Genomic DNA, 24160 nt, shown 5'->3' on the forward strand with positions numbered 1-24160 from the left:
ATATCCTGTTGTATTCCTAAAATTGGAAATATCCCAATATACCATCTCGCTTTACAGTACCGCAGTGTATTGAAGCATATTGCATCACAACCCCTGTACCATGATACGTATCGTATATTTCAAGATTATTGACGATACACAGCTCTATTCTAGAGTATATTATTTCTGATAACAAGCAAAATAAATAAATAAATTACCGTAGTTCAAATCATAGCAAAAGAGTATCAATTACTACAACTGAGCTAATATTATTGTGTAAAATTAATGTATGCAATGTTAATTTAGTTACATATACTTGAATTCTTGCCTGGCTGCCAATCCTCTCTTCGCACAGAGGTGATCCATGCTTGCAGTCTGCACTCGTATTCAGGAAATAATTTTATTTTTATTTTTTGACAAGGTATTTATTCCAGAGGTCAGATTAATTGATAGCCACACCGCTAAACAAACAGACTGGAAGTTAACTTGGGGCCAGGCGGGTAACAGTGACAACCGTTGAAACTATCTGTAGTTGAGTATGTGCTTATGTATAGGTCCATAGGCTACTACACGTACACAGTTATTATAATTGACTTATGTTGTCACTGTAATGCATTAGCTCAGCAGTGGGTGTAATGTATGTAAATGCAGATGAATACAGGCTTTTCAGGATTTTTTCTGGTTGTGGTGATTTTTTTTTACGGATTTTCGTTATGCAAATTAAAGTTACGCAAATATGTATTCATTTTTTCTTTTCCAGAGGAAAATGAATGAGAAAAAAGAAACCTTTGACAAACATACTCAGTTGAATTAGTGTTAATACATATGAGAGCATGGTTTGTATTATGTTGTTGGCAATTCTTCTTGAATTTTGTTGTTTTTAAAATGTGAATGAATGCATGTTGCATGTCTTTCTGGCACGCTTTTAAAGGGTTTTTTCAGAGTGAGACAAAGCATGACTCATTCCTGCCTGCAGGAAGTTAGTGAACTTCTTGAAATGGGATGCGTTTTAATAATTTAGTGTGTATGTGTTGAAGATGATTATGTTTAATTGTTTCACAGCAGACTTGCTTTATTATTGTTTATAAGGAGCTGAGGGGAGGTGTGTCTTTCTGCATCCCGGGACCTCATAGGGTTTTATTAGCGCGTATGGTTAATGATTCCTAAACCTTGGCTGACCTTCCGAATTCTTACAGACATCTTAGTTTGAAAACCCCTCTGTCGTGGTCTCCCAAGTCTAGAGTCAGTCCTGACTCTGCCTGCCACAAAAAAAGTGGGAGTATAGAGCACTGAGACCAAGTCCACCTTTTTTACACACACACAAACACACTCGGACTCATCGGTGCTCATCTCAGGCTCATCTCCTGAACGCTTATCTCTGGAATCTGGATTTTTTTTTGGAAAGCGTCTTCCAACTCCTGCATTTGTTTAACTTCACGGTTTATTAACGTTATGCGTTTCTCACAACGGTACACTTGGGGGAAATAAAAACATGGACTCTGACTCAGACTCTCCGTTTAACTACTCATGGCCGTCCTTCCCAAAAATGAGAATCAGGAGACGGATACAAAAAGCAGGTAATGAGTGAGTATGTGAAAGAGAACCAGCGTTTATCATCATCTGCTTAAATGATATAACAAAGACGCAAATGTACAACCTTATTTTAGCATCTCAAGTAATTTAGGTTATATGTCTTGTCTCAGTGATCAGATTTGGGTTTTGGTACAGATGCTGGCCAGTGTCATAGTTGTAAATGGATATAAAATCGTAATTGACATTATGGCAAACTCAATTTAGCAACAAGTCAAACTTTTCAGCGAGTTTCCAGCTGGGCTTACAGTACAATATTTGTATATGGTAATAAAACATTACCATATCTGTGGCAGTGATCAGTCCAATGGTAAATGAAATATTTCTCACCTCAATTTGTCTTCATATCCAAAAATTATGTTTTCTCATTTGATAGTCGCTTTGGATAAACTTGTCTACTAAATGAATAAATGTCATGTAAATTGTGTTATGTGATACCGTTACCATGGTAATGATCGCTGCCTATCACAGATCTCTGCTCGTAAAAACAATAAATCGAAAACATGTCTTATTTTTAGTCAAAACCGCATCATACCCTTTGTTTGTGGTGTTAGCATCAGTAGCAGATCTGTTTTTGAGGTAATGAGATTTTAGTACCTGAGCAGTGTTTGTGTTTTATGCAAATGTGATTTATTCAGCGATCTGAGGGAGTTAAGCTTGTGTGTGTGGTGAGAGGAATGAAAGTAAGTTGACGTCAGGTTTAGATTTTTTCGTTGTTGTTGGAAGACTTTTACGCACATCCTTATCAAAGCGTTTTGTATGCCCCTTAGAGTTATCAGAATCTCAATTTCAATCAAATATATACATTGATCATTTGCCTGGACACGTGCAACTCATTATGTGCCAACATATACAGACCTTTCCCTTGAAATTTTAACTTGGTATGCTTGATTGTATCATGTCTTGTTTGTATAAAGGAAGATTTTGTTGTATGAATGGACAGCTATCTGTGAACTATGTTGTATTTCTGCACATAAAAGTAATTAAAAAAAAGGGTACATCAAGGTACAAGAGTTGTCATTGGGGCGGTACCTTTTCTAAAAGTACACTTTTGTACCTAAAAGGTACATATTGGTACCTCTAAGGTACATGTTTGGTACATACTGATACCTAAATGGTACACTGTAAAAAATACTTTGCTGCCTTAAAATGTTTTGTTAAATCAACTACAAGTCATGTCAACAGAGATAAGTTGTCACAACTTATAAAATATAAAATTAAGTTGACTTTTCTCAACTATAAGTTATAACAACTCATCTCTAGTCAAGATAAATAATAGTAAGTTGAAATGAATTGTAAATCCGAGTTGATTCAACAAAAACTTTTAAGGCAGCAAATTATTTTTTACAGTGTACATATTAGGGCCTTTTTAAAAGGGACCGTCCCAAGGAATAACTTTTGTACATTTTTAGTGAGGGTGTATTTGACAATGTCTGAGTGTTTGTTTACCAGTTTGGCTGCATTGGCATCACAACTTCTATGATTAAGTGTGCGTGTATGAAACTTTTCATTGTTGTTTCATATTATAGTAGACGATTAAGTTCTTTCTTATTTAAGTTTCATTCTTAGAAGAATATTTTACATTAAAATTTTAAGTTTGCACATTATGGTGTCTTCATAAGTTTAAGCATAGGGTCTGACATTGTTAAGATCTTAAAATGCCAAAAGAGGGGTGTAAGGTCTCTGGGATTTGTTTTTTTGGGGGGTATTGTTTATGTATTTGAAAGTATATTAATAGTTGATTGAAACTTGATGTGTCCATTATGACAGAATGTTCATTTTTGGGTAAATTGTTCTTTTAACAATCTCAGCAAAAATGCTTAAAAACTACTTTTAATGGCCATAAAGAGACCATGCTGTACTACTGGTTTCTTTTAACTGCTTTCCTTCTTGGCGTTCAAAGATTGCCCAAAGACACAGAGGCAGTCAGTCTTTCCAGAGAACACAGAACAAAGCAGGCAGCCACGTACAGTATAGCATAACAGCTGTTCTTAACATCATGCTAACTTTCAGAGTTTTTTCTTGTTAAGTAATGAGGCACAAAGATTGAACTAGTTTTAATCTATATTTAACTTGTTAAAAGCTACAATCTGTAAAAATATTTCAGTTGAAAAATAAAAATGTAGTTATTGAATATGTAAAAATCAGTGTTTTAAACTGTCTCCTTACCTTGCCCAAATTCAAAATGAAAAGCTTATAATAATGATTTATAATGTCGGGTCGGTTTCCCAGGAAAAAGTAAAAAAAAGTCATTCGTCTTTGCGTGATGCCGTCACGTCTGTAAACATAAAAGAGGAGCTGGCACAGTCCTGCGTCCCAGGGCGGATCCGAAACCAGCCCATTAGAGCTCAGCCTTGGGTCACATGTTTTTACTCTTTTTACTGACATACATATACACTCGTTTGGGGTGCGCCCAAGACACACAAACATGACACACACATAACCAACTTAGTTTTTATTTATTTTTTAAATAAATGATAACATGACTAACAGTGAAATAGTACAACTAAACAATTTATCTTTTATTAATTTGCATTATATATTTAACTTTTTTGTAACATGTTAAAGTAGCTTTCTTCTTTGGCCAACTTTAGGGGGCGGCGCCCCAGCGGCCCTTATTGACAAGCCGCCACTGAGAGACACCTTCATCTGAACTGTTAAGGCATCTATTGAGTTGCATTATCATTTTGTCTGAACCAGCGTGGCAAATAGATACTTCACTTCAGTGTTTCCCACACGCTTGGTGGCACATAGGGTGGAAGTGTAAAAATAGATAACCAAATAGAGATTTAGATTGATTGTTTTTTTTATGCGGATGTACTTCTGCCGTGTGGATGTATAATGACAGATCCGCTCTGATGCGGTGATCACAGACATCAAATTCATCCGATGAGTAGCGGGGTGAAGCACAACACACACACAGAACATTACTCTGTAAATGACTGCAATTTTATATTTCAATCAGCTTTAAGTGCTTAATGACACAAGCACACACTGATTGACAGAGCATTTTGTTTCGACAGAGAAGTTGAGTTCCTCTCCCGGCTCCTGCCCGCCGATTCAACGTCGGCCCTCAGAAGCAGCTACAGCCAGACTCACAGCAATGCTTAAAAACTCCACCAAGGTTTGACACTTATCTCAGCTCCTGCAGATCAGCTCACTCTGTATTTTTGATCAGCTATTATATTTTTTATCTAAATCCCACCTCCTCCCTTTCACCTTTTTCATTTATTGTCTTAATTGTTTGATTGAGCTCTGTGAAAGTCTTAGAGACATCTCTATTTGGTCTGGGCTAATGCACGTTTTATCCTAAACTTCCAGCCACAAAACAAAGCTGTTTGTTTGACATTATTGAAGATGTCCTACTACGATCGTACCAGCAGAATTTCAAATCAGTCAAGCTTTACATTTAACTTTATAAATTCAGACCCAACACCTTAGACAATCACTGCTGTTACATGAAAATGTATTTTATTTGTTATTTTCTAGGATGAGGAACTTGATTTAAAGTACACTGTTCCTGGTGTCACAGAGGACAGCTCTGGGACAGATAGTGGGGTGTTGCAAATGTCACCAGTGGAAATAGATACTCCTTCACCTATTAAAGATGAAGAAGGGCGGAGGGGAAGGCATCCTGCCAATCGCGCTCTCTCCCCCACCTCTCCACCAGGACTGATGCTGGATAGACTCATGCGAACCACCCGATCTGCTGACCAGACCTGTAACACGTTAAGCTCACCTACAGAGTCATGTGACCTGAGGTAAGACTGCTAATGTTGATGTGCCTCTAATGGTTATGTGCTAGTGTATCTGTCAGCCAATCATGGGTAACATTTTAACAAAATAAATGAGTTAATATGGCACTTTAGTGCTGGCTGTGAGACTCCAAACGGCAAGTTACAAGCCTGACTCACTAGCCATTAGGCCATGATGACTGCAACCCTATTTATGGAACAATTGATTCCAAAATGGTTCTTCTATGGCATTATAAAGTATCTTTATTTGAAGTTTACCCAAAAATAAACACAGTAGTCCGTCTTCACCCCTTAGTTAGTAACAATGGTCTCCAAAACCTCTCAAAACGCTCTATGAATATTTCATTGACATTCTCCACAAGTTTGAAGTCTTGATGTTTGTTTGCAAGACACATGACATTGGATTTTATTAAACATCTGTTAGACATTCAAAAAACAAAAACAAACTCAAGGGACATATTTACTGCATGCAGATGCCCCATAAAGCAGGACAGTTTAAAATTCTCTGCTTCTCATTTTCAATGCATAAACAGACTGGAAACATTTGCACAAAATGCAACTTTGCAAAAAGGTTTTGCCATGAGCTACATGAATGACTGGTGGAGCATGTGTACCACAAAATAATTGATTATTTACAGTACAATGTTTAAGTGATGGTCGTCTTACGCATAGTGGTTGTTGAGAATTTTTAGAAGTCCAATCCTCTTTCTAAGCCCGAGTTTGGTGGCCTTGGAGGTGGACAGTGAAGAGGATGACGACGACGACATTTTAATAAAGAAGCCCCTTCCCCAGCCAGCCTCCGAGCTCAAAAATAGCGGAGATGAGCATGTTAAGTTCAACCCCACCCATGATCTTACCTGCACACGTTCTCACTCCGCCTCCTCCGGCTCGCACTCCGCCCCTGCAAAGGTACCGCACCCACTCTGACCCTGCAGTTGTGTAGACGTTTTCAAACTATCAAAACTACCATACATTTTGAACATTATTACATTAATTTGTTTATTATCTCTCCTCTCAGGATGTTGAGCAAGGCATCCGTCTTCGTTCATATTCCTACACCTCGCCTAAAATCAGCCTGCTGCCTCCGCGATTCAGTAGAGATGCTCAACCTCCATCCACAGACCTCAACCAGGGTCAGAAACTCTAACCTTTTACTTTTAACCTCTCTCTTTAACTGCTTAGGTTAAGTCTCAAATGTCAGTGTATGAATGCAAGTGATCATGGAGCATAAACAGAAAAAGTTACACCAAGATGTTTGTGTCACATATCATGTTTCCAGAAGTACTGTCTTTCTCTTGTTACTGTATAGATGGCTAAGGCTAAGATAGTTCATCACATCTTTTATATTTCCTCTAATGCTGCGTTTACACCAACCGCGTTTAAGGCGTCAAAATCGTGTCTACCGCGCCTAGTTTTCCGCTTGAACAGTTTGAATGCATTCGCACGTTTAGAGTGAAGACGCGCGGGAAAAAAGTGACTCAAATGTGAAATGTGTATTTATAACTTACCAGGTTGCCCAATGTCCTCACTGACAGTCTTCCAAGCGAGGTCCTTTTTATTCCTGTCGCTATAGAAATAAGAACTTGTGTCGTATAGCTCCAGGTGACCGCTTACGGACAATATAAAGCGTTCCTTCTTGTTGAATGAGTGACTCCGGGCGGGGCTGCCACCACAGCAGAAAGCAGGCTGCTGATTGGTAAACGCGGCGCGAAAATCTGCCAAAGTTCAAATTTTTCAACTTGGGCGTCAGCCGCAAATTCGCGTCAAACACGAAATGCACAAAAATCACCATTCGCGCGTACTGCGCCAAACGCCTCATTCGCGCTGCGAGACCTCCAGACGTGCGTCAAAGCATCTACACATTGATTTTCCGCGGCTGGTGTAAACGCAGCATAATACTTAAAGGAAAAAAACAGAGTTTTTCAATGACTTTCTACGTTCTTGCCTCAGCTTGGACGAATTAATACATACCTATCTTGTGTCAATGCGTACACTTTTAATCTTTGTACAGCGCTTTGTGAATGTGTTAGCATTTAGCCTAGCCCCATTCATTCCTATGGCTCCAAACAGGGATGAATTTAGAAGCCGCCAAACACTTCCAAGTTTTCCCTGTTAAAAGACTGTTACACAAGAAGTTACACGAGTAAGTATGGTGACACAAAATAAAACTTTTGTTTGGAGCCATAGGAATGAATGGGGCTAGGTTAAATGCCAGAACATTCAAGAAGCGCTGTTCAAAGATTAAGTCTACACAGTGAAAAAAAAAATATATGTATTAATTCATCCAAGTTGATGTAATAACATAGTAAAATATTGAAAAACTGTGGTGTTTTCCTTTAAGGAATGACAGGAAGAATTGATTTGCAACACACTTAAGTAGTTTTGTCATTGAATATGTTTATATGTTTGTACGTATACTTGTTATGATACATTAGTGTGTGGATTAATGTACCTTCAGCTTTAGCTATGTACCTTTAGTGTTCTCTTGGATCTATTGTTTTATACTTTATCTAGAGTGTACTGTAACTGCAAAATATTGCTTACAGTATGTCTACAAAGAATGTTTTTAAACATCGGATGATCTGCACTCATTGAGTTTCTTCCAGCAAACAGCAGAAAAAGCAACAAACTTAGCTCGTCTTTGATCGTCAGAGGTTACTAAAAGCATGTTTGGTAGTCACTAACAAAGCTGTAGGTAAAAGACAAACAATACTAACAGATACATGAAGAGTGGATGGCTGTGTCTCAAAAATTAGCTTACCTACTTAGACAGATTTTGTGTCATGTATAGCATGTATGAGACACAGCTAAGTGTGCTGCGGTTTGTTTATTCAGTAGCCTTATTGGCTTTCCTATGGCAATTATTTGGTATTAACAATTGTTATTTAATCCAAAGTCTCCCATGTCAAAGCAGCACACGCTCCCCTTTTCTGCTTGTTGTCAGTATGTACTGTAGAATAGTGCTGGGCTGTAGTGAGTATCATGTCCGCTGTGTCCTGTAGATGGCGCCCTCTCCAGCACCAGTGGCAGCAGGTCTCTACTACAGGCACTGTCTTTGTCTAAATCTCTCTCTCTGCTCAACCCTGTTAGTAAGTACAGCCACGCCAGCATACCCACTCGCCCGCTCCCCTGCTCACCCAATTTCCCGCCACTCCATGCTATTAACAACATGCTGCTGCTTTTGTGTTTATGTCAGAGTGACAAAAGGACAAGTGTGTGTGTGTTTGTATAATAGTGTAACTTTTTCGTGTTTACGTGTCTGAATGTGTACAGTACTGTATGTATGAGCTATGCCTACAGTTACTAATCCCCATGGCTTTGCTTTGCTTTGCTTGCTGGTTGTGGAAGCCTTACTGCAGTACGTCTGCATTTACTTTATAAAGTTTTCAGCCTTATTTAATGTGTTGGACAATAACAGTGATGCCATCAGTTTATTGATGAATGAAAAGAAAACCATAGATATTTCTAGGTACTAGATGTTCTTTATGATTCTTGAAGAAACACCAATAGATGGCCTTTATAGAAAGGAATGTAAATGCTAAAACCCACCAAGACTTTGCTTTGGTGTATTTTCTTTATATCAACACAAATTTTTTTCTTCCACAGAACATCGTGCCAGCAGCACATCAGAGCAAGCTCAAGAGAAAAGGTAATGCAGGCCTTAAGGGATTAGTCAATTTTCTTTAAAAAATCCTGATAATTTACTCACCACCATGTCATCCAAAATGTTGTTGTCTTTCTTTGTTCAGTCGAGAAGAAATTATGTTTTTTGAGAAAAACATTCCGGGATTTTTCCATTTTGGTGGACTTTAATGGACACCAACACATAATAGTTTTAATGCAGTTTAAAATTGCCATTTCAAAGGACTCAAAACGATCCCAAATGAGGCATAAGGGTCTTATCTAGCGAAACAATTGTCATTTTTGATTAGAAAAATAAAAAATATGCACTTTTATACCACAACTTCTCATCTATCTCCGGTCCTGTGGCGCGCCGGCGCGACCTCATGTAAATGCGTAATGCCATGCCGTGGAAAGGTCACGTGTTACATATATGAAACACACATTTGCGGACCATTTTAAACCATAAACTGACACAAAGACATTAATTAGTGACTAACATTAATTATACAACAATGTCTTAACGGTTCTCTTTCTCCACACTTGTAAACACTGAAGCGTAGTTTCGCATACGTCCTCCGTGACCTCTTGATGTGATGACGTCTTGCGTGAGGTCGCGTGGGCGCGTCACATGACCGGAGATAGATGAGAAGGTGTTGCATAACAGTGCATATTTTTTTATTTTTCTTGTCAAAAATCACAATCGTTTCGCTAGATAAGACCCTTATGCTTCGTTTGAGATCGTTTAGAGTCCTTTGAAACTCTAAATTTTAACCGTGTTGGGGTCCATTAAAGTCCATTAAAATGAGAAAAATCCTGGAATGTTTTCCTCAAAAAAAGACAAAGAAAGACATACATTTTTTGGATGACATGGTGGTGAGCAAATTTTCTGGATTTTTTTTTTTAGAAAATGGACTAATCCTTTAAAAACATAAAAAGCAACAAATAACATGTTGTGCTGAATTCTCCACTGTCTGTGGTGACAGGGTTGCCAGGCAACAAAGTGCTTCCTGTTAAAATCTAAAGGTCATAGCGTCTTTTCGAGATGTTAACCTTTCCAAAAGATATGAATGCAATGGGAATTTTTTTGTATTATAAAAAAGTACATTAGTGTAAATAGACCCAATACGTTTTGTGCATGTTTGTGTGTATCTGGCAAGCAGGATACTCAATCTGAAATTAAAGACCCCTGTCTGTTGTAATGTTTTTATCATGATGTTTGCTGCATCTGTAAACTCATGTCCAAGTGTTTATTTTCATAACACACATTTCCATAGCAAAGCACAATAGCGCCATGCAGTGGTCACATTATAATAGAAGTATGATTAGTTTGTGCTGTGTGTGCATTCCTGTAGCAGCACAAAGGTCATAGGTTCAATTCCCAAAGATAATTTAGCCAAGTGATCCAAATGTGTCAATGTAATAAATATGTGTGAGTGCTCAATAAACAGACAGAGTTTTGTACTGTACTTCTATAGGGAGTTAAGGTTTCGTAGACGTGCTCAGTCGGCCGATGATGAGACAAACGAAGAGCTGGCCGACTCTCTCCAACACCTCACGCTCTCCGAATTCCTCAAAGAGTATGTCAATCCGGTACCCCCTTCCCAAGAACCCCAGCCGCACCTCTGAGGCTTTTATTAACATACCCTAACCTGTATGTAAATTATCTAAAGGCATCTAACTATAATACCCAGAATGCATCTTCACATGCCCGGCATGAAATCACTTGCTGTCGCTTCACTGTGTCGACACTAAAATACTGTACGTCATCATAACCCACTTAAAGCTTCTATGTTTGTGACCTCATCTAACTTTGCTTGTTTCCTGACTCACCTCCCACCAAGCAAAGGCTTGCAATCCGGTATGTATAAAATGCAAAAAATGTGTCCACTGTTTAGCTGTTGTGCCTAGTTTCGAAATTAGGTGACTAATTATTATTTTTCCTCCAGCCAGGAGAATAATGCATAACTTAATCTGTAACAAATTACTTTTTAAATGCCTGAAAAAGCACTAGCTGTACTGGCATGTCTTTGTGATATTGACACATCCCATGTGATTCCTGGAAGTGGTCTTGTGTATTGCAGGATCGAGGAAGAGGAATGGGACAAATATATCATCCCTTCCAAAACAGAATCTGAAAAATACAGTGTCAGCCGCACGTTTAGCTTCATCAAGAGTCGGATGTATAGCACCCGCAACAAGAACAAGGTAAACACACAGTGAGTTCAACAGTGTAAGTTACTTATATACAACTACAGAAATACATTTTTATTTATGGCCGCAGCCTGGTTGTTGCTTACTGTACCCCTTTGGTATACATCCAAACAGGAAGTAGAAACAAATAAAGTGTGGGTTAATGACTGACCGTTTGTTCCAAAAACAACCAGAGGACTCCCTTTTTAATCATTAAACCCCTCTTTAACTCTTTCACCAGCAAAAACGCTGCATTGGTCTTTGTTTGCCACATAAGCATGTCAGACTAAAGGATAAAAATGTTAACTTTCATGTGTCTTGGTAATGGAAAGCCTTATGATGTGGACTTTCAATGATTTTATGGCTTTCCCTTGGTTTTTTAAGGGGAAAGGGAAGGAGAAAGAGACCAAAGACAAGCAGGGAAATGGGCACCAGTTCTCAGCAGGATCTGTCATGGGGCCCTCACTTTGTGAGATCTGTGGAAAGCCTGCTTCTGGAAAAGACATCCTCCACTGTACAAGTAAGAATAAATAATTTAAGTTTTCTTCATTGAAGTTAATCTTGTAAATTTTAGTGTTTGTGGCAGGTCATTTTATCTCTTTATGTGTTTTTGTAATATTTAGAAATCACTGAACAGTTCAGCCAATACTTTTACATTAAGTTTCATTGGATTTGTGCTAATTATTTTCTCTTTCCTCTAGATTGTGCAGTTAGTGTCCATAAGGGCTGTAAAGACTCGACTACGCCATGCCAGAAGGTGGACTATGCTTGTGTTTGCTCAAGTCTTACACATCACCTAACTTTAATAGTTAAACTCAGAGACACTTATGGCCATGTTTGGTCAGACATAATCATTATTAAATCACATTATTACAGTACATATGTGGACACTTAAGTGTAAAAAGATGTAATAATGTAAATGCATGTGTAATGTGTTTAAAACTGTTCAATAATAATAACTATTTTTACAGAAACCTCATGACAAATATTCAGTGACAACAGTGAAAAGCAAGACAGCCTCTCTTCCTCAAAGTAAGTTTTACCTGAATATTACTAAACACAATATATGGAAGAAGATCGCATCAGAAATGTCTCATAAACTCTCAGAAAAAAGGTGTGAAAGTTGTCACTGGGACGCTACATTTTAAAAAGGTCCTAATATGTACCTAATATGGGTACCTAGTGTCTAGTAGGAAAATAGGAAAAACATGGAAGTGTTTGGTGGCTTAAATTCATCCCTGTTTGGTTCCTAAGGAATGAATGGGAATAGGTTAAATGCTAACACATTCACGACTAGCTATACAAGATTAAATGCACGCATTAAAAAAATGGGAGATTTATCAATTTGTCTAAGCCGAGGAAACAACATAGTAAAATATTGAAAAATGGTGGTGTTTTCCTTTAAGGTAGCAATTTGTACTTTTGAGGTACAAAAGTGTACTTTTTGAAAAGGTACCACTCCAGTGACAACCTTTGTACCTTATTGTACCTTTTCTGAAAGTGTATTCTGGGAGTTTTTCAGGCCCTTATATTATGTCACTTTTATCTTTCCACTCTGTCACATGTAGATTTTACAGTGCGCGAAGGTTCCTCCTCATCCTCTCAGATGTCCCCCTCTGCCTCTCTCCCTGTGATGATGTCACGAGAGGCCACCCCTCTTCCTTGTCCCCTGTCCAGAAGTGTGCCGTCAGGTACTGAAAGGTAAGGTATTTACACCAAAAAGCAGCTAGATAAATTATTCTTTAACAGATAGTTATCCCAAAAATGAAAATTCTGTCATTTACTCAGCCTCATGTTGGTTTAAACCTGTATAAGTTTATTTTAATTAGTAAAGGTAAGCACACAGTTGACTCTACACATTGACTTCCACATTAGGAAAAACAAGTACTATGGAAGGCAGCTGTGTGGTTGCCATCATTTATCAAAATATCTTATTTTGTGTTTAACAAAATAAACAAATAGTAAATCAAAAAAGTAATCCACTACTTTACATTTAGTTCATCTTGTAAATTGCATATAATTACCAATTCTTAAAATGTTTAGTTATTAAACTTTACAAGTTTATGTTTTCTTTGTGTTTCAACGCATGTTTTGACATTTTACTATTAGGCTTAGTGAGAGCCCAGAAGCAGACAGTGATTCCTCCTCCTGGCAAAACCACATCCAGCCCGAGGATCTCCAAACATTGGAATCTTCAACATCCACAGATTCATCCCTCATTGAAGGTAGAATCTCTCCCAATTTTGAAGTTTGAACCCTTACTCGTTCAAATAGTCAATGCACTAATCTTGTGAAGTTCTAAACACAACAGAGCTTTTTAAAATTACAATTCATTCACCTTAACAACTGCAACGAGAGCAGCCACTTTAGAAACACTGAAGTCTGAAGTACTTATTTTTTGTGTCCCTCCATACAGACTCGGTAGACTCCCCGCTGCAAACTGAGCTGGTGATGAACGCAGTGGATTTGGAGGCGGAGTCATGGAGCCTAGCAGTAGACCCTCAGTTCTGTAAGATGCAAGAAAAACGCATCATCAAGAGACAGGATGTGATTTACGGTCAGCTGAAAATGTTTTAACTACAGCTTAACTCATTCACTGCCAGCCTTCTTTTTTTGAAAAGTTGCTCGCTAGCATTTTTTGTAATGTTCACAAAAGTTTCACAAAATGCATTCAAGAAAAAAATTCTTCTTAAAATATATAAACATACAAATATATCAAATGAAAGAACAGATCCTCTGCTTTCAAACAAACAAAACAGGAAAAACCGTTTCAACCTATCTATATTTTCTTCTCTGCTTATATATGGGTATTTTTCTTTAAAAATACATAATTTTTTAGCAAAAAGCTGAAATAATTTCATTTTTGTGAAGGAGATCAGATTCAGAGCGATTATCTAAACATACACAGAGTTTAAAATTGGTAAAATAAAATTACTTCAGTTTTTTTTATAAATTGGGCCTTCTAGTGGATATTCGCGGTATTGCATATTAACATAAAACCTCATCAGGAACAGTTTTTTTAATGCAAATGTTTTCACTTAATTAATGAGATAACTAGTCAATGGTGGGAAAAGAGTTAAATGTTCTGTGCACTGAAATGTTTATTTATAAGGACCCCTATTTATAAGCTGCTGCTTCTTGGGAGTCCATTTTCACAATAGCATTAAAGTAGTAGCTGCTGCATTGATATGTAGTGTGTTGTGTACTGTATAATTTATTGTGTTTTAAAAATGTAGCTGAGCAATTGGGTAATTACTTTCAATTTGTAAATTACTACCTCCAACACGGTTTCAGATATAGCAACAATTGCAATGTGTGAAATTGTGCTATTGTGAAATAAACTGAACTAAAAATGTTTAAGGTATTATTTGTGCTGTTTTTTCTTCATTATTTAAACATGTGTATTGTGTCCTTCTAATTCAGAGTTCATGCAGACAGAACTCCATCACGTTCATACCCTCATGATAATGGCGGAGGTCTTCAGGCGGGGAATGCGGGAGGAAGTCGGACTGGATGCGGACACTATTGGTCGGATTTTTCCTTGTTTGGATGAATTAATACTGTTGCACCGTGACTTCCTGTCATCGATGAGGGAACGACGGCAAAGCTGTATCCAGCCCAACAGCACCAAGAACTACCTCATTCACCGTGTGGGGGACGTTTTTTTGCAACAAGTACGTAAAGTAAAGTAGTCTGAATATTTCTGATCTAAGTGACAGTCCAGAATGAGAATTCAAAGTGGCCTAGCAGCTACCTAGCATTTGGTATGTGGGTGCAGGTGATTAAAAAATACAGGGAAGGCAAATAAAAAAATACAAGCTTTGCTATAAAGTGAAAATCGGCCCTAACTGTTGATTAATCTAAAGTAATTTTTCTTTTTAAATAATATCACTTTATTTCCAAAACTTTGTCTGCTTTATAAGTTGTGGGTGTACAGTCCCCTTTATTCCCTTTTTCTCACCCTACTGTATAATTTCATGCCTACCTTCCACTGTCTGTGTACATGAAAAATTGGCAAAAGTAGCCTAAATAAAATAAAAAATATGATTTTATTAGTCTTAAAGTATAACAATACAATGGTGTAAATTTCTGCCATCATAGTTCTCCCAGGAGAATGCAGAAAAGATGAAACGGGTGTATGGTGAGTTTTGCAGTCACCACTCAGAGGCAGTAAGTTTCTTCAAAGAGCTTCAGCAACAGAACAAAAGATTTCAGCTGTTTATTAAAGTAAGTGTAAAATCACACAATAAATAGACATCATTTCCATATGAATATATGAGGAGCTCTGATGCAAAACACTAAATGCTACATACGGCAAAAATGAGATCATGAAATGCTCTCGGCGAGTACTATACTTTCATCAAATACTTTTGCTTCAAATGTGCTTCATCCCGGCCTCAGGCCATACAGAAATTCCAATTAGATCCAATCCAGTAAGAGTCTGCTAAAAATACTTGTATACAAGAAACTTGGTTGGGTTTTGCATCTGAGCTCTTCATATTCTCTCATGCTTTTTGACTATGCTGGATTTTAGAAGTCAATCTGAGCTTTTTATTTCCACAGCAACAAAGTAGCAACTCGCTGGTAAAGAGGCGAGAGATCCCAGAATGCATTTTATTAGTGACGCAGCGAATCACAAAGTACCCTGTCCTCCTGGAGAGAATACTGCAGTACACAGAGGGTATTGATCCTCTCACTACCCACACTAATGCAAATATATAGATGCATATATACAGTGCACATAAGACTGGACTCAATCTGGTCATTATCTTTCCCTCTCTCTTTCGGTCAGAGGGCACAGAAGAGCACGCTGACCTATCTCGCGCAATTGTTCTGATCCGAGAGTTGATCTCAGCTGTGAACCAGAGTGTGAGTCAGTACGATCAGAACCAGAGGTTGAGCGAGGTTCTGGGTCGTATGGAGAACAAATGCTCCACCAAGCTGAAAAGCGGTCACACCTTCCGCAAGCAGGACATCACCAATGGCAGGGCTCTGCTACACCAGGACCCTCTGCTCTGGAAGACGGCCACAGGAAGATTAAAAGGTCAGCACATTGATATGCCATGTTGCGGTTTAAATAACTGAGTGGTCCGATTAAGTGTGAACAGTCAACATTTTCAGTCCCTCTTGCACACAGTCCACACACATAATTTTCTGCATATAAAATAAAAACAATATTTTGGTAACATAGTCATCTTTTAACATTTGCATGAAAAAAACATGTTCCTGATGAGTTTTTATGGTTATCTGTAATACCGCGATTGACTTACCCAATTTATAAAAAACTGAAGCTAAAAATGATTTATTAATTTTACACTCTGTGTATGTTTTGATAATCTTTCTGAATCTGATCTCTAACTAAATTCCTTGCAAAAAGCAATTATTTCAGCTTTTTGCTTAAAAATTGTATTTTTGAAGAAAAATACCCATATTTAAGAGTTTATAAGCAGAGATAAAAAATATAGATAGGATGAAACGTTTTTCCCCATTTTGTTTGTTTACTTGTTGTTTGTTCTTTCATTTGATATATTTGTATGTTTATATATTTTAAGAACACATTTTTCCTCTAAGGCATTTTGTGAAACTTTGTGAAAATCACAAAAAAATGCAACTTTTCAAAACAAGGCTGGTGGGGAATGAGTTAATTCAGTTATTTTATTATATATATTCAACATTTATCATAAATTTTAATTACACAAAAGCTAAATTTGGAATTTGGTGCCTGAAGCTTACGATCTGTGTAAAATAAAAATCATAAAAATAGAGCCGGAGTAGGAAAACTGTATCATGAAAGGTTATAAACAGCAATTTATGTTTTATTTTAATTTGGCCAAGTAGATAAAAGATCTTAATATACTGTCATTGAGTGACATGGCCTGTGCTTAAGATTAACCCATGTGCATTAAACACCCTGCATACATGTCTAAATAAGATAAAATTGTGTCTCTCCTTAAATTTCTTCTTTTTAGTTTCAGATAAAACTGAAATTGTAGTCTTTGGCCCCGAAAATGCCAGGTCTCACCTCCAACCTGACCTCCGGACATTTTATCCCTCCACAGCTCCCCATGTGAGAAATCTTGGGGTAATATTCGACACCAACTTGACCTTCGATAAACAAATAAGTTCGGTCGTTGGTTCCAGTTTTTTTCAGCTTTGCTTGCTATCCAAAGTCAAACCTTTTCTCGCTTAGTGCTCCTTAGAGACTGCAATTCATGCCTTTATTACATCGCGGCTTGATTGCTGAAATTTCCTGTTATTACGGCATCTCAAAGTTTAAAATTTCTCGCCTTCAAGTAGTCCAAAATGCTGCTGCAAAATTCCTAAAGGGCTATATAAAATTTGACCATGAAACATCTCTTCTAAGATCATTACATTGACTGCCCGTAGCGTTCCATATGAATTAAAAATCCTACTACTTATCAAACCAATTCAATCTTTATATTCCTGTTAGAAGCCTTTATTCTAAGGATAAATTCCTCCCAAATTCCCCGAAGTCGATTAGAGACAAGAGGAAATCGAGCTTTAGCGATTGCTGGTCCCACCCTCTGGAATAAATTACCATTCTGTCATTAGAATACATAAAAAAGCAGCTTAAAATTTTTCTTTTTTTTGGCCTTTAATTAAACTTTTATGTATTATATGTTTTACCACTGTGTTATTTTATGTATACTTATTGTGTATTTTACCCTGTACAGCACTTTGGTAGGTTCCTACCTTCTTTAACCAACAGATGTGGACATAATTTTTTTGTTTTTTGCACCAAAATACTTAATTTTGTGTAACTGGAACATGTTGTACACAAATGTGGACAATTGCACTGCTTCATGTTCAAAGAAACATATTTGATTATTATATTTATTGGTTCTTCTAACCCCAAAATATAAATCCAGAAATCTGAAAAAAAGACAAACCAAACTCAGGTCTTGGGAGGTTAAAGCGCTTTATAAATAAAATGAAAATGAATTCATTAATTCATTGCATCTTATTGTCCACAGATGTCCTGGCGCTTTTGCTGTCAGATTATCTGGTGTTTCTTCAGGAGAAAGATCAGAAGTACATCTTTGCTGCTGTGGTTGGTTTTCCATGCTTACTTTAAGTTTTTAGCTTCATTGAATTTTAAGGAATCGTTCACCGAAAAAGTTAATTTCTCATTTACTCACCCTTAAGTTGTATACACCTGTATACATTTTTATGTTTTGCCGAACACAAAGGAAGATTTTTTGAATAATGTTTGTAACTAAACAAATCAGGGGCACAATTCACTTCTTTCATATTATTTTTTCTTACTATGGAAGTCAATGGTGCCACAACATTCTTCAAAAAAATCTTTGTGTTCAGCAATTTTATAGGTTTGGAACAACTTAAGGGTGAGACAATGATTACAAAATGTAATTTTTTTGGTGAACTTTAAGTTTGTGTAAACATGTGATGACCTTCTCTCCACATGATTCTGTCTGGCAGGACCTGAAGCCTCCAGTGATTCCTCTGCAGAAGTTGATTGTGCGAGAGGTGGCCAATGAGGAGAGAGGCATGTTTCTGATCAGTGCTTCTTCACCTGGGCCTGAGATGTATGAGGTGCACGCTGCTTCTAAAGAGGTGCGCAATGTCTGGATGAGACACATCAGAGAAGCTGTGGAGAAGTATGTACCATAGCCCTGAGTATGTGGAGTATGTGTTGTAGGATTGAACATCATTCTTTGCTGGTTACCAATCAGCATGCTTTTTTGTCAGTCATTGCCACTATTATGTGAGCCTGTGAAGCTTTGCGTTATGGCTATTATTGGTATAAAACGTTGTTCCACAGAACAACTTTACTTATATCCATGTTGTAAAAATGCTCATATAATACCACTCTTCATTCCTGTCTATAAGGACAGCCGGGTTATTAACAGTGGCAAACTTTATGATCTCTGTGTTAGGATTTAATTGTAATAATTGGCTAATGTCTGTTTTGCTTAGTTGCCCTGAAGAGGAGACAGAGACCACAAGCGAGTCAGAAGAGGAAAGGAGAGTTGCTGAAGCAAAAGTTCAAAAGATCCACAGGTTACAAGGTGATACAACCAATCAGTTTCTCCCACACATCCATCATATGTTATGTGGCTCAGAGCAAACAATTTGAACTTAAATACCAGTAAAGTTAAAGTGTAAAAGTTATACACTACAAACAAACATACTATTTAAAAGCTTAGTTCTGCTTTAGTAGTCTGTGAGTGCACTTGCAATAAAGTATACAGTACTAAATACCAGTAATATTTTAATTGATTTTCTGTGTATTGAAATAATGGTGTCTCAAAATAGCACAGTTGAGTACACTTAGATGTTCTTAAGTTTATCTTAAAGGTGCAGTGTGTAATTTTTAGAAGGATCTCTTGATAGAAATGCAAATAATATGCAAAACTATATGATCAGGGGTGTATAAAGACCTTTTTATAATGAACCGTTATGTTTTTGTTACCTTAGAATGAGACCTTTTTACCTATATACTCTGAGGGTCCCTTTACATGGAAGTCGCCATTTTGTGCCGCCATGTTTCTACAGAAGCCCTTAATGGACAAACTTTTTTTACTAAGTTGTCTACGACAATGACATATTTTTTGGGTGATGGCTACCGTAGCTTCTCTATGCGCTTTAAAAGCGAGGGGTGAGCAGTGGACTAAGCAGTTGGTTGCAATTCGTAAACTCACCACTAGATGTTGCTAAAATTTACACACTGCACCTTTAAGTACCAAAGACTAAGTTTTTGTATATAGGGGACATTTACCAGACAGGGATTAGACTAGTAGACTAAAATAAATGTAAGAGCTGTCTAAACAGAAAACAACTTGCACTAACATATCTTAAAGGGGTGGTTTAATAGTATTTCATGCATGCTGACTTATTAACACGGTTATATAGTTGTTTCCTCATGCTAAACGTAGGCAAAGTGTCAAAAAAGCAATTGGGCGTGTAACAGAGTATTTCTGCGCCGAATGCACTTCGCCAGGGTTCGTACAAGTTTTGGAAAGTTTTTTTCGATTTTGAGTCCAGCTGACATTTCAAGGGTGTCTATACGTATCACATATTTATATGGGCGCTTCCCCTGGTAAACCCTGCCCACCCGTCAATCAGCGGAGATGCTAGAACTTACAAACATCACATCACGGGACACAGCTTTGTTTAATTTAAACACTCAACAATGGCACGAAAGAAAAAGTGTGTTTTTGGATGTTAGGAGAAGAAAGCCAGCTTTATGGAAACAATGGATATAGTTTATTATCCGGGGTAGCAGCGGAGTTTTGCGTGTGTGTTTGATGCGCTAGATTTCATTGAAAAGTCCCAACCGAGTCAGAAGTGGCACACGGTAAGTAAGACTTCTGGCTTATGTTGGAAATAGGTGCGTGCATATTATATAAATGACACGAACATGTAGTGAATCATAAGTTAAACAGTGTTGTATAGTGCTGCATGACTCGTACTCGCTCCTCCCGCGGAAGTAACCCCTCCTTCTTCATTTTTTCGTACGTTATCGGAAAGAATCGGTAAAGCTAATCTTTCTTTTAAAAATCTGATTAAACTAAAGACTCTTCGGAGATATAAAGGATGTAACACTACTCTATAGGTACTCCAGATTAACATCAGAAATTCAGAAACACAGTGCGTTATGTGAGCTTTAAAATACATCAGTGCATCACAGCCTTGCAAAGCATAGTTAATTTGTCTCATACACATGCGCTGACATTCGATGCATACAATACCTCTCGTGGCCTACATGCTACATACTCCTGTACATGCATGTGTGACCTACGCGTACAATGTCAAATTCAGTGGTCCGCATGCACTCTACTAATGTAGAATGTAAAATTGCGTCACGTAGCCTGGTAAGGCAAGCTGCACACCAGCATTAAATATTAAAGACGAACATCTAAACACAACATATGCGGGTGACTAGTCTTTCCTGCAGTTTCCATTCTTGATAACGTAAAAATGAAAATGTTTTTTTTTACTGTGTCCTTCAACAAGGTTTTCAATTTGTGCAAGCAAAAGATCCTCTTGCACCTCTTTGAACATGACAACCAAATGACCTTCTTTCTCAGAGTCTCTGTGCGGCCACGATCAGCTGATCTGTGCCAATCTGGAGGAGAAAATGCACATCTATGCCGAGCTGTCAATCATGGCTGGCCAGCGTGAGGCGGGACCAGAGCCCAGACTGCTTGTACGGCCCAGTACTGAAGATATTCCTCAGGCTGCTGTGCTACTTAATGCAGCGCTTAAAGAGGGTGAGAATCAGCTGGCACATGCATACCCAGCACCTCATTCACAGACACACACACATGCACGTGTCTGTGTTCAAAATTGTTCCATTAAAGCCACAATGTGTGATAAAATAGAATAAAAACTTGCACCTTTTGCAGGTGTGTACCTACATTTTCCCAAAATTTTCCAAGGATTTATAAATCCACATAAATTCTTTTTTTAAATAATAGCTCAGCCCTTGTTATTGTCACCTATCAATGAAGTAATATCCGCGCTATCCTCAGTTTCTGTTGCGCCTTGCAGCTAATTCATTATGATGGCAAAAAACGATGTGATCAAACATACAGGTTAAATTATTACCTCATCCATGAACATGAATAATGGACATACTGAATTTATTTAACAATAGTACCATCTTCTTTACATTGTGTTGAATACAAGTACAGTAATATTTTTAGTTAGTAATATCTTGCTGTCTCTTTTTCTCTTTATTAGCGGAGAACTTGAAAGCAGCTCTCTCATCCCACTGCGCCATTATAGAGGAGCAGATCCAACATGAACCCTGTACATCTCCCTCCTCACCGCTGTCTGAGCCTCAGAGCCCTCTGGCCGACACCTCACGGTGTGAGGAGGAGGAGCGGAGAGGAGAAGGTGGTGTGGAGACAGAAGCCATTATTCACAGCATAGTCGCTGACGAACATTTAGACTTGAAGGTAAATGTGCTGTAAATGTTGCTTTTACAAGCTCATGTAGCAATAAAACATTCATTATTAACATAGTGACTTAGTTCAATAATAATGCTTTAAAAAGTTTAGTAGGCTAACTGTGGTACTATAATTTTATGAATAGAAATAAAGAAATATTGAATGTTTTACTATATTAATGATTTAAACTGTAGTCTTACCCAAAAGGCCACGTTCAGCGTGTGCGGTACGATCTCCAAGCGCCACATGAATAATTCACATTATTTTTCCACTATCACATCTCATCCTTTATGTTACTAAGTATTAATGAGCTTGAAATAAGAGTCCATTTCGCAGCCTCATGGGTCCAGTTTCATTAAAAATAAAAGCTAAGAATTAGGCCTTCATTTTCTTGGATGTCTTTTCTGCTGTCGCTGGCGTCTGGCGGCATGCTGTACAGTACGTTATGCTAAATTGGTTATTGTGCTGCTGACATTGGCAAAAGCTTACAGAAAGAGATTATCAATATTTAAAAGCAACAATCATTTGTTTGTCCTTTTTAACAATTTATTGAAAACCGCCTTTCAGGTGACTTTCAGATATTTCGCTTCGATTTTAAGTTTTAGATATTTATTATACATTTATACCCAGATATTTTTGCGTATGGTTCAGCTTTGCAATGCTAATTTTGGCTATGTAACAGTTTAACTGATATACCTTTTGTAAAAATATGACAAACAAAAATAGTTGTGTCCACCAGATGGTGCTGTACACCTAATAATGACTGAACATAAATCTTACCTTAAAGGAATAGTCAATTTTCTTAAAAGAAAAATCCAGATAATTTACTCACCACCATATCATCCAAAATGTTGATGTGTTTCTTTGTTCAGTCGAGAAGAAATTATGTTTTTTGAGGAAAACATTGCAGGATTTTTCTCATTTTAATGGACTTTAATGGACCCCAACACTTAACACTTAACTCAACACATAACAGTTTTTTTCTGAAACGATTGTTATTTTTGACAAGAAAAAAAATCCATTAAAGTCCATTAAAATGAGAAAAATCCTGCAATGTTTTCCTTAAAAAACATAATTTCTTCTGGACTGAACAAAGAAAGACATCAACATTTTGGATGACATGGTGATGAGTAAATTATCTGGATTTTTCTTTTAAGAAAATGGACTAATCCTTTAAGAGGGCAGACTTGTTTTCTGCTGATTTTGACACAAAATATGTATTTATGGCAACTTTCTTCTCATTGACACTTCAACACTAACATCTCAAACTGTACTTATATTGATTCTCTAAGTGATTCGCACTTTTCAGTCTAGGGCAATGTTTAATGGACCTAGGAAACTGACAAAAATAAAACACAGTGAAAGCAGTGAAACAGCAACCAATATAACTGGCATATGAGAGTTTTTGGTGGCCCTTCTCAATTTCTTTTTTATTATTATTATTTTTTGTTGTTGAGAAAATCAATACGCACGCCTTAATGTAAAGTAGACCCAACGTATGCACTTTCATTTCACAGTAAAGGAGGAAGCCGATGTCTGCCAAGAACATAAACGAAACATATTGATCAGTTCAGTAGTCAAGAAGATATTGTATTGGAGTCATCAACAGGATGTAGAATTTGACACAAACGAAAGCGAGGCGGTTTTGCTTTGCTATTTTTATTGCTTTTGTTTATGATGTTTTCTTTGCTCAATGCAGGTGAGTCAGAGTGTCCAGAGTTTGACTCAGCTGCTGTACAGTCTACAGGTGAGCTCACCTCTGTCACACAATCTTACACAAACTGGAAGAATAATTATAATGGACAGACTGAGTCTGTTTACATCAGACACACACGTACGGTACAAGCACGCATCATGACTCACTTGTAATAGCTCTGTCTAAGGCTTAGGTTTCACATTGCCTAAGCGTCTCCACCAATTATGTGGTCTTATATAATACATATGGCCCTGATGCGTAATAGGAGGCTTTGTAATGCAGGTGTAATAAATTTCACACCTGCAAAAAACTTGTTGCATTTCTTTTGAAACAGTGTTTAAAAACAGCAGTGGCATTTTCAAGCTACTCCAGATACCTTTGACAGAAGG

General features: G+C 37.4%; 1 protein-coding gene across 6 annotated transcripts in view; it reads left to right on the top strand.

Annotated features, from left to right (window-relative positions):
- The window catches only part of arhgef28a (Rho guanine nucleotide exchange factor (GEF) 28a), an 82239-nt gene that overhangs the window by 42476 nt on the left and 15603 nt on the right, over window positions 1–24160 (top strand). The window contains exons 10-33 of one of the 6 annotated variants that reach the window (XM_055199624.2): window positions 4593–4693; window positions 5059–5330; window positions 6008–6233; window positions 6343–6457; window positions 8327–8413; window positions 8931–8973; window positions 10424–10525; window positions 11030–11153; window positions 11523–11658; window positions 11840–11895; window positions 12110–12170; window positions 12707–12839; window positions 13248–13363; window positions 13555–13695; window positions 14562–14812; window positions 15240–15365; window positions 15702–15819; window positions 15931–16182; window positions 18134–18210; window positions 18600–18778; window positions 19098–19189; window positions 21212–21394; window positions 21867–22084; window positions 23775–23822. In XM_055199624.2, the coding sequence (XP_055055599.2) occupies window positions 4593–4693; window positions 5059–5330; window positions 6008–6233; window positions 6343–6457; window positions 8327–8413; window positions 8931–8973; window positions 10424–10525; window positions 11030–11153; window positions 11523–11658; window positions 11840–11895; window positions 12110–12170; window positions 12707–12839; window positions 13248–13363; window positions 13555–13695; window positions 14562–14812; window positions 15240–15365; window positions 15702–15819; window positions 15931–16182; window positions 18134–18210; window positions 18600–18778; window positions 19098–19189; window positions 21212–21394; window positions 21867–22084; window positions 23775–23822 (3257 nt within the window). The remainder of the gene's footprint in view (window positions 1–4592; window positions 4694–5058; window positions 5331–6007; window positions 6234–6342; window positions 6458–8326; window positions 8414–8930; window positions 8974–10423; window positions 10526–11029; window positions 11154–11522; window positions 11659–11839; window positions 11896–12109; window positions 12171–12706; window positions 12840–13247; window positions 13364–13554; window positions 13696–14561; window positions 14813–15239; window positions 15366–15701; window positions 15820–15930; window positions 16183–18133; window positions 18211–18599; window positions 18779–19097; window positions 19190–21211; window positions 21395–21866; window positions 22085–23774; window positions 23823–24160) is intronic. The other 5 variants (XM_055199625.2, XM_055199626.2, XM_055199629.2 and 2 more) reach the window with 5 other exon arrangements.

This window comes from Misgurnus anguillicaudatus, chromosome 22 (assembly GCF_027580225.2).
Source record: "Misgurnus anguillicaudatus chromosome 22, ASM2758022v2, whole genome shotgun sequence".
NCBI classification, from domain to species: domain Eukaryota; kingdom Metazoa; phylum Chordata; class Actinopteri; order Cypriniformes; family Cobitidae; genus Misgurnus; species Misgurnus anguillicaudatus.